At 54.4% G+C, this 10,748-nt stretch overlaps 1 protein-coding gene across 1 annotated transcript in view; it reads left to right on the top strand.

Annotated features, from left to right (window-relative positions):
• Positions 1-7,075: 7,075 nt before the first annotated feature.
• FLVCR1 (FLVCR choline and heme transporter 1) overlaps positions 7,076-10,748 on the top strand; it is a 35,868-nt gene continuing 32,195 nt past the window's right edge. The window contains exon 1 of the mRNA XM_088458322.1: positions 7,076-7,755. Coding sequence (XP_088314448.1) covers positions 7,183-7,755 — 573 coding nt within the window. The 5' untranslated portion in view covers positions 7,076-7,182. The remainder of the gene's footprint in view (positions 7,756-10,748) is intronic.

Genomic DNA, 10,748 nt, shown 5'->3' with positions numbered 1-10,748 from the left:
GGAGAGAGGGAGAGAACAGGAGAGAGGGAGGGGGGCAGAGAGAGAACAGGGGAGAGAGGGAGGGGCGGGGGAGAGGGAGGGGCGGGGGAGAGAGAGAACAGGAGAGAGGGAGAGAACAGGAGAGAGAGAACAGGAGAGAGAGAGGGAGGGGCAGAGAGAGAACAGGGGAGAGAGGGAGGGGCGGGGGAGAGGGAGGGGCGGGGGAGAGAGAGAACAGGAGAGAGGGAGAGAACAGGAGAGAGAGAACAGGAGAGAGAGAGGGAGGGGCAGAGAGAGAACAGGGGAGAGCGTCTAGGGAGAGAGAACGGGAGAGAGGGTTAGGGTGAGAGAACGGGAGAGAGGGAACAGGAGAAAGATGGGGGTAGGGAGAGAGAGAGAACAGGAAAGACAACGGAAAGGAGGAGAGAGAACGGGAGAGGGGTTAGGGAGAGGGGTAGGGAGAGAGAGGGGTAGGGAAAGAGAACAGGAGAGAGAGGGGTAGGGAGAGAGAACAGGGGAGAGAGTGGGGTAGGGAAAGAGAGAACGGGAGAGAGAGGGGTTGGGAGAGAGAACAGGGGAGAGAGAACGGGAGAGAGGGGTAGGGAGAGAGAACAGGATAGAGGGGTAGGGAGAGAGAGAACGGGAGAGGGGTAGGGAGAGAGAGAACAGGAGAGAGGGTGGTAGGGAGAGAGAACAGGGGAGGGAGAAAGAGGGTGGGAGGGGAGAGAGAACAGGAAAGAGAGGGTAGGGAGAGAGAACAGGAGAAAGAGATGGATGTAGGGAGAGAGAGAACAGGAAAGACAACGGAAAGGAGGAGAGAGAACGGGAGAGGGGTTAGGGAGAGAGGGGTAGGGAGAGAGAGAGGGGTAGGGAGAGAGAACAGGGGAGAGAGTGGGGTAGGGAGAGAGAGAATGGGAGAGAGAGGGGTTAGGAGAGAACGGGAGAGAGAGGGGTTGGGAGAGAGAACAGGGGAGAGAGGGGTAGGGAGAGAGAACAGGGGAGAGGGGTATGGAGAGAGAGAACGGGAGAGGGGTAGGGAGAGAGAGAACAGGGGAGGGAGAGGGGTAGGGAGAGAGAGAACAGGAGAGGGAGAAAGAGGGTGGGTGGGAGGGGAGAGAGAACAGGAAAGAGAGGGTAGGGAGAGAGAACAGGAGAAAGAGATGGGGTAGGGAGAGAGAGAGAACAGGAAAGACAACGGAAAGGAGGAGAGAGAACGGGAGAGGGGTCAGGGAGAGACGGGTAGGGAGAGAGAGAGGGGTAGGGAAAGAGAACAGGAGAGAGAGAGGGGTAGGGAGAGAGAACAGGAGAGAGAGAGGTATGGAGAGAGAACAGTGGAGAGAGAGGGGTAGGGAGAGAGAGAACGGGAGAGAGAGGGGTAGGGAGAGAGAACAGGGGAGAGATGGGGGTAGGGAGAGAGAGAGAACAGGAAAGACAACGGAAAGGAGGAGAGAGAACGGGAGAGAGGGGTAGGGAGAGAGGGGTAGGGAAAGAAAACAGGAGAGAGAGGGGTAGGGAGAGAGAACAGGGGAGAGAGTGGGGTAGGGAGAGAGAGGGGTTGGGAGAGAGAACAGGGGAGAGAGAGGGGTAGGGAGAGAGAACGGGAGAGAGGGGTAGGGAGAGAGAACAGGGGAGAGGGGTAGGGAGAGAGAGAACGGGAGAGGGGTAGGGAGAGAGGGGTAGGGAGAGAGAACAGGGGAGGGAGAGGGGTAGGGAGAGAGAGAACAGGAGAGGGAGAGAGAGGGTGGGTGGGAGGGGGGAGAGAACAGGAGAAAGAGATGGGGGTAGGGAGAGATAGAGAACAGGAAAGACAACGGAAAGGAGGAGAGAGGGGTAGGGAGAGAGAACTGGAGAGAGTGGGGTAGGGAGAGAGTGGGGTAGGGAGAGAGAGAACAGGGGAGAGAGAGGGGTTGGGAGAGAGAGGGGTAGGGAGAGAGAACAGGAGAGAGAGAGGTAGGGAGAGAGAACAGGGGAGAGAGAGGGGTAGGGAGAGAGAGAGGTATGGAGAGAGAACAGTGGAGAGAGAGGGGTAGGGAGAGAGAGGGGTAGGGAGAGAGAACAGGGGAGAGATGGGGGTAGGGAGAGAGAGAGAACAGGAAAGACAATGGAAAGGAGGAGAGAGAACGGGAGAGAGGGGTAGGGAGAGGGGTACGGAGAGAGAGAGGGGTAGGGAGAGAGAACAGGGGAGAGAGTGGGGTAGGGAGAGAGAACGGGAGAGAGAGGGGTTAGGAGAGAACAGGGGAGAGAGAGGGGTTGGGAGAGAGAACAGGGGAGAGAGAGGGGTAGGGAGAGAGAACAGGGGAGAGGGGTATGGAGAGAGAGAATGGGAGAGGGGTAGGGAGAGAGAGAACAGGGGAGGGAGAGGGGTAGGGAGAGAGAGAACAGGAGAGGGAGAAAGACGAGAGAGAACAGGAAAGAGAGGGTAGGGAGAGAGAACAGGAGAAAGAGATGGGGTAGGGAGAGAGAGAACAGGAAAGACAACGGAAAGGAGGAGAGAGAACGGGAGAGGGGTTAGGGAGAGCCGGGTAGGGAGAGAGAGAGGGGTAGGGAAAGAGAACAGGAGAGAGAGAGGTAGGGAGAGAGAACAGTGGAGAGAGAGGGGTAGGGAGAGAGAGAACGGGAGAGAGAGGGGTAGGGAGAGAGAACAGGGGAGAGATGGGGGTAGGGAGAGAGAGAGAACAGGAAAGACAACGGAAAGGAGGAGAGAGAATGGGAGAGAGGGGTAGGGAGAGAGGGGTAGGGAAAGAAAACAGGAGAGAGAGGGGTAGGGAGAGAGAGGGGTTGGGAGAGAGAACAGGGGAGAGAGAGGGGTAGGGAGAGAGAACGGGAGAGAGGGGTAGGGAGAGAGAACAGGGGAGAGGGGTAGGGAGAGAGGGGTAGGGAGAGAGAACAGGGGAGGGAGAGGGGTAGGGAGAGAGAGAACAGGAGAGGGAGAGAGAGGGTGGGTGGGAGGGGGGAGAGAACAGGAGAAAGAGATGGGGGTAGGGAGAGATAGAGAACAGGAAAGACAACGGAAAGGAGGAGAGAGGGGTAGGGAGAGAGAACTGGAGAGAGAGGGGTAGGGAGAGAGAGAACGGGAGAGAGTGGGGTAGGGAGAGAGAGAACAGGGGAGAGAGAGGGGTTGGGAGAGAGAGGGGTAGGGAGAGAGAACAGGAGAGAGAGTGGGGTAGGGAGAGAGAACAATGGAGAGGGGTAGGGAGAGAGAGAATGGGAGAGGGGTAGGGAGAGAGAGAACAAGAGAGGGGGGTAGGGAGAGAGGGGTAGGGAGGGAGAACGGGAGAGGGGTAGGGAGAGAGAACAGGGGAGAGAGAGGGGTAAGGAGAGAGAACAGGAGAGGGAGAAAGATTGTGGGTGGGGGAGAGAGAGCAGGAAAGAGGGTAGGGAGAGAGAGATGGGGGTAGGGAGAGAGAGAGAACAGGAAAGACAGAGAGAGAGACAGGGGTAGGGAGAGAGAACAGGAGAAAGAGAGAGGGGTAGGGAGAGAGAGAACGGGAGAGGGGTAGGGAGAGAACAGGAGAGAGGGGGTAGGGAGAGAGAACAGGGGAGGGAGAGAGAGAACAGGAGAGGGAGAGAGAGGGTGGGTGGGAGGGGGAGAGAACAGGAGAAAGAGATGGGGGTAGGGAGAGATAGAGAACAGGAAAGACAACGGAAAGGAGGAGAGAGGGGTAGGGAGAGAGAACTGGAGAGAGAGGGGTAGGGAGAGAGAGAACGGGAGAGAGTGGGGTAGGGAGAGAGAGAACAGGGGAGAGAGAGGGGTTGGGAGAGAGAACAGGGGAGAGAGGGGTAGGGAGAGAGAACAGGAGAGAGAGAGGGGTAGGGAGAGAGAACAATGGAGAGGGGTAGGGAGAGAGAGAACGGGAGAGGGGTAGAGAGAGAGAACAAGAGAGAGGGGGGTAGGGAGAGAGGGGTAGGGAAGGAGAACGGGAGAGGGGTAGGGAGAGAGAACAGGGGAGAGAGAGGGGTAAGGAGAGAGAACAGGAGAGGGAGAAAGATTGTGGGTGGGGGAGAGAGAGCAGGAAAGAGGGTAGGGAGAGAGAGATGGGGGTAGGGAGAGAGAGAGAACAGGAAAGACAGAGAGAGAGACAGGGGTAGGGAGAGAGAACAGGAGAAAGAGAGAGGGGTATGGAGAAAGAACAGGGAGAGAGGGGTAGGGAGATAGAACAAGAGAGGGATTCATTGAGAGAACAGGGGAGAGAGAGAGGGAGAAAGAACAGGAAAGAGAGGGTAGGGAGAGAGAGACAGGGTGTAGGGAGAGAGAGGGAACTGAAAAAAGAGGGTAGGTAGAGAGAGGAGGTAAGGAAAGAGAAAGAGGGTGGGTAGGGAGAAAGAACAGGAGAGAGGTAGAGAGAGAACAGGATAGGGAGAGAGAAAAGGAGAGACAATAGAAAGGAGGAGAGAGAGAGAGAGAGAACAGGAGACAGGGGTAGAGAGTACAGTAGAGAGAGAGGTAGGTAGAGAACATGAGAGAGGATCGGGAGCGAGGGAGGGGGAGAGAAAACAGGAGAGACGGGAAATGGGAGAGAGGGGGTAGGGAGAGAGAGGGAACAAAGTAGAGGGGTTAGAGTGAGACAGAACAGGAGAGAGAGGACAGGAGAGGGAGTAGGGACAGAGAGGGGAGGGGAGAGAGAGAACAGGAGAGAGGGAGGGGAGGCAGAGAGAGAACAGGAGAGAGGGAGGGGGAGAGAGAGAACAGGAGAGAGGGAGGGAGAGAGAGAGAACAGGGGAGAGAGAGAGGGGCAGAGAGAGAACAGGAGAGAGAGAGGGGTAGGGAGAGAGAACAATGGAGAGGGGTAGGGAGAGAGAGAACGGGAGAGGGGTAGGAGAGAGAGAACAAGAGAGAAGGGGGTAGGGAGAGAGGGGTAGGGAAGGAGAACGGGAGAGGGGTAGGGAGAGAGAACAGGGGAGAGAGAGGGGTAAGGAGAGAGAACAGGAGAGGGAGAAAGATTGTGGGTGGGGGAGAGAGAGCAGGAAAGAGGGTAGGGAGAGAGAGATGGGGGTAGGGAGAGAGAGAGAACAGGAAAGACAGAGAGAGAGACAGGGGTAGGGAGAGAGAACAGGAGAAAGAGAGAGGGGTATGGAGAAAGAACAGGGAGAGAGGGGTAGGGAGATAGAACAAGAGAGGGATTCATTGAGAGAACAGGGGAGAGAGAGAGGGAGAAAGAACAGGAAAGAGAGGGTAGGGAGAGAGAGACAGGGTGTAGGGAGAGAGAGGGAACTGAAAAAAGAGGGTAGGTAGAGAGAGGAGGTAAGGATAGAGAAAGAGGGTGGGTAGGGAGAAAGAACAGGAGAGAGGTAGAGAGAGAACAGGATAGGGAGAGAGAAAAGGAGAGACAATAGAAAGGAGGAGAGAGAGAGAGAGAGAGAGAGAACAGGAGACAGGGGTAGAGAGTACAGTAGAGAGAGAGGTAGGTAGAGAACATGAGAGAGGATCGGGAGCGAGGGAGGGGGAGAGAAAACAGGAGAGACGGGAAATGGGAGAGAGGGGGTAGGGAGAGAGAGGGAACAAAGTAGAGGGGTTAGAGTGAGACAGAACAGGAGAGAGAGGACAGGAGAGGGAGTAGGGACAGAGAGGGGAGGGGAGAGAGAGAACAGGAGAGAGGGAGGGGGGGCAGAGAGAGAACAGGAGAGAGGGAGGGGGAGAGAGAGAACAGGAGAGAGGGAGGGGGAGAGAGAGAACAGGGGAGAGAGAGAGGGGCAGAGAGAGAACAGGAGAGAGAGAGGGGTAGGGAGAGAGAACAATGGAGAGGGGTAGGGAGAGAGAGAACGGGAGAGGGGTAGGGAGAGAGAGAACAAGAGAGAAGGGGGTAGGGAGAGAGGGGTAGGGAAGGAGAACGGGAGAGGGGTAGGGAGAGAGAACAGGGGGGAGAGAGAGGGGTAAGGAGAGAGAACAGGAGAGGGAGAAAGATTGTGGGTGGGGGAGAGAGAGCAGGAAAGAGGGTAGGGAGAGAGAGATGGGGGTAGGGAGAGAGAGAGAACAGGAAAGACAGAGAGAGAGACAGGGGTAGGGAGAGAGAACAGGAGAAAGAGAGAGGGGTATGGAGAAAGAACAGGGAGAGAGGGGTAGGGAGATAGAACAAGAGAGGGATTCATTGAGAGAACAGGGGAGAGAGAGAGGGAGAAAGAACAGGAAAGAGAGGGTAGGGAGAGAGAGACAGGGTGTAGGGAGAGAGAGGGAACTGAAAAAAGAGGGTAGGTAGAGAGAGGAGGTAAGGAAAGAGAAAGAGGGTGGGTAGGGAGAAAGAACAGGAGAGAGGTAGAGAGAGAACAGGATAGGGAGAGAGAAAAGGAGAGACAATAGAAAGGAGGAGAGAGAGAGAGAACAGGAGACAGGGGTAGAGAGTACAGTAGAGAGAGAGGTAGGTAGAGAACATGAGAGAGGATCGGGAGCGAGGGAGGGGGAGAGAAAACAGGAGAGACGGGAAATGGGAGAGAGGGGGTAGGGAGAGAGAGGGAACAAAGTAGAGGGGTTAGAGTGAGACAGAACAGGAGAGAGAGGACAGGAGAGGGAGTAGGGACAGAGAGGGGAGGGGAGAGAGAGAACAGGAGAGAGGGAGGGGGGGGCAGAGAGAGAACAGGAGAGAGGGAGGGGGAGAGAGAGAACAGGAGAGAGGGAGGGGGAGAGAGAGAACAGGAGAGAGGGAGGGGGAGAGAGAGAACAGGGGAGAGAGGGAGGGGCAGAGAGAGAACAGGAGAGAGAGAGGGGGGGGCAGAGAGAGAACAGGAGAGAGGGAGGGGGGGGCAGAGAGAGAACAGGAGAGAGGGAGAGAACAGGAGAGAGGGAGGGGGGCAGAGAGAGAACAGGGGAGAGAGGGAGGGGCGGGGGAGAGGGAGGGGCGGGGGAGAGAGAGAACAGGAGAGAGGGAGAGAACAGGAGAGAGAGAACAGGAGAGAGGGAGGGGGGGGGCAGAGAGAGAACAGGGGGGAGAGGGAGGGGCGGGGGAGAGGGAGGGGCGGGGGAGAGACCCTGCTCCAGCATCATCACAGCGGCCAGACCATCCATCTGTCACACACCTTCCTTTCTGTGATGGGCGTGGCACACCTGTGCAGCTGATTGGCTGGATAGATGACAGTAGTGCTCGCTGATTGGCCGCTGTGTGCCGGCTGATTTGCGTGCTGCTGTCGCCCTGTGAGTGCAGCACATGCTGGCCGGTACCCCGGAGCCCTCTCCCCGCAGCCTGACCTGAGCCTCCGGCCCCCGCCCGCAGCATGGTACCCCCCGAGCACAGCCCCGGGAACGGGCACATGATCCCGGGGAAGGACAGCCCCAGCAGTAACGGCGATGTGGTGGTGGTCCCGGAGGAGAGCCAGGCCATGCTGCCCCCCGGGGCTCCCCCGCTGCAGACGCGCCTGTACCGGCGCCGCTTCCTGGTGCTCGGCGTCTTCTCGCTGTACTCGCTGGTCAATGCCTTTCAGTGGATCCAGTACAGCATCCTCAGCAGCATCTTCACCGGCTTCTACGGCGTCTCCAACCAGCACATAGACTGGCTGTCAATGGTGTACATGCTGGCCTACGTGCCGCTCATCTTCCCGGCCACCTGGCTGCTGGACACCCGCGGGCTCCGGGTCACCGCGCTGCTGGGCTCCGGCCTCAACTGCCTGGGCGCCTGGATCAAGTGCGCCAGCGCCCGGCCGGACCTCTTCCCGGTCACCCTGCTGGCCCAGGTGGTCTGCTCCGTGGCCCAGGTCTTCATCCTCGGGCTGCCCTCCCGGGTGGCCTCCGTCTGGTTCGGTCCCAAGGAGGTGTCCACGGCCTGCGCCACCGCCGTGCTGGGGAACCAGGTGAGGGGCAGCGCCGGGGCCGGGAGAGGAGATACATTGTAGCACTATACAGTAACACTGATACACTGTAGCATAGTAACATGGTATCAGCCGGAGGTAGTGCTACAGTGTATCAGTGTTACTGTGTAGTGCTACAGTGTATCAGTGTTACTGTGTAGTGCCACAGTGTATCAGTGTTACTGTGTAGTGCCACAGTGTATCAGTGTTACTGTGTAGTGCCACAGTGTATCAGTGTTACTGTGTAGTGCCACAGTGTATCAGTGTTACTGTGTAGTGCCACAGTGTATCAGTGTTACTGTGTAGTGCCACAGTGTATCAGTGTTACTGTGTAGTGCCACAGTGTATCAGTGTTACTGTGTAGTGCCACAGTGTATCAGTGTTACTGTGTAGTGCCACAGTGTATCAGTGTTACTGTGTAGTGCCACAGTGTATCAGTGTTACTGTGTAGTGCCACAGTGTATCAGTGTTACTGTGTAGTGCCACAGTGTATCAGTGTTACTGTGTAGTGCCACAGTGTATCAGTGTTACTGTGTAGTGCCACAGTGTATCAGTGTTACTGTGTAGTGCCACAGTGTATCAGTGTTACTGTGTAGTGCCACAGTGTATCAGTGTTACTGTGTAGTGCCACAGTGTATCAGTGTTACTGTGTAGTGCCACAGTGTATCAGTGTTACTGTGTAGTGCCACAGTGTATCAGTGTTACTGTGTAGTGCCACAGTGTATCAGTGTTACTGTGTAGTGCTACAGTGTATCAGTGTTACTGTGTAGTGCCACAGTGTATCAGTGTTACTGTGTAGTGCCACAGTGTATCAGTGTTACTGTGTAGTGCCACAGTGTATCAGTGTTACTGTGTAGTGCCACAGTGTATCAGTGTTACTGTGTAGTGCCACAGTGTATCAGTGTTACTGTGTAGTGCTACAGTGTATCAGTGTTACTGTGTAGTGCCACAGTGTATCAGTGTTACTGTGTAGTGCCACAGTGTATCAGTGTTACTGTGTAGTGCCACAGTGTATCAGTGTTACTGTGTAGTGCCACAGTGTATCAGTGTTACTGTGTAGTGCCACAGTGTATCAGTGTTACTGTGTAGTGCTACAGTGTATCAGTGTTACTGTGTAGTGCCACAGTGTATCAGTGTTACTGTGTAGTGCTACAGTGTATCAGTGTTACTGTGTAGTGCCACAGTGTATCAGTGTTACTGTGTAGTGCCACAGTGTATCAGTGTTACTGTGTAGTGCCACAGTGTATCAGTGTTACTGTGTAGTGCCACAGTGTATCAGTGTTACTGTGTAGTGCCACAGTGTATCAGTGTTACTGTGTAGTGCCACAGTGTATCAGTGTTACTGTGTAGTGCCACAGTGTATCAGTGTTACTGTGTAGTGCCACAGTGTATCAGTGTTACTGTGTAGTGCCACAGTGTATCAGTGTTACTGTGTAGTGCCACAGTGTATCAGTGTTACTGTGTAGTGCCACAGTGTATCAGTGTTACTGTGTAGTGCTGCGGTGCAACTGTGGTACTGTATAGTGATAAAATGTATCAGAGGGAGGTAGTGATGCCTGTGTCAATACATTCAGAACGGTCATACATGATGGCACATTGTACAGGCTCATTCGCATCCTCTCCCTCTCCCTCCCCCCTTAGCTCTGTATTGCAAAGTTCATTCTATAGATTGTGTATTAGGGCTGGGACACAAAGCCTGGCTGTCATTGCTGATAATGAATTATGTATTCAGCACCCACATTGCACTGTGCAAGGGGAAATTTTGTTCTTATAGTTACATGTGAGACTGACTAATAACAGACAGAGAAATAATAATAATATAATAATATCCTGCATGAGAAGGAGCTTTGCAGACCTACACCAGGAAACGACAGTGTCCAGTACAGACAGAGACGTTCTGACCACTCTTCAGGCTGTGTGTATAATGAGACGCTCAGATGTAATGTTGAATTACTAGTAGTTTTCCTATGGAAGGTAATTTGTATATTTTCAGTCAAATATATCTATGGGCAGCATCAGAGCCTGCCATGCTGGGGTTTGTAGTCCCACAAATTGCCTGCCTCTGGTGTATAGCTGCAATTTGTAATACATGGCTGTCCCCAACCAGCACCAACGCTACCCCCCCCCCCCTTGAACCCTAATACTTATCTTCGGTGGTGTCGCGATCCCCATCTGTCGGGATTACGGTGCTGGTATTTTAGGACTGTCGGCATCCCGCACACCGGCATGCCGCTACATCCCAATAGTGCATGTCATAGGCCTTTCTTTAAAATTCAAATAATCCATCCACTAATTTAAGTCTGTTTATATAGGGATATCTTGAAAACATGTCTAGTTACTGTGGGAAGGACCTTTAACCAACCAGCTGAATGTACACTAATGTACAGTATGTGTCTTCTGCCTCACGTTGGCATTCATGCCACTGCGTAGAGACCTGAGGTGTAACCCCCCCCCCCAGGGGGCATGTTACCAAATGTACTCTTACATTACCACATCTGTTATCTGCAGGATCTGGACAAGTACTTCACCTGCGCAATGCTAAACGCCGCTGCTGTAATGCTCTCACCTGAGTCAGAGGAACCTGCATGACCTCTCCTCCCAGCCTCGTCCTCACCCAGTACAGTGTGACCCTCTCTGGAGCCCACTTCAATGTGCATTGTAAGGGCCCTTTATATCGTCCACTCTCATGTACTAAGTGGGTGGCTCTGGAGTCCTTCACAGTGACGAAATCTGCTCTTGATAGAAGTCTCATAAAGGATAGTGTTGTCCCATGTCACACAGGCTGGACACTTCAGTATTGCTCTATATTACACCGTGGGCCTCTCTTATTTCCCTATAAGTCGAGGCGTCTGCCAAGTCATTTTCCCCAATGTACAGCAGAATCCATTCCGCACACAGAGCTCATGCTGTACCATTTACAGTTATCTTCTGTCTAAGAAGAGTATCAAAGTTCATCCATGTTGAGGAGACCTTTTAAGGAACAGGCTGTCTAATAT

Source organism: Taudactylus pleione, unplaced genomic scaffold, assembly GCF_031769625.1.
Source record: "Taudactylus pleione unplaced genomic scaffold, aTauple2 ptg000825l, whole genome shotgun sequence".
Taxonomy (NCBI): Eukaryota; Metazoa; Chordata; class Amphibia; order Anura; family Myobatrachidae; genus Taudactylus; species Taudactylus pleione.
Note: the sequence above shows the minus strand (reverse complement) of the source record. Positions and strands in the feature narration are given on the sequence as shown.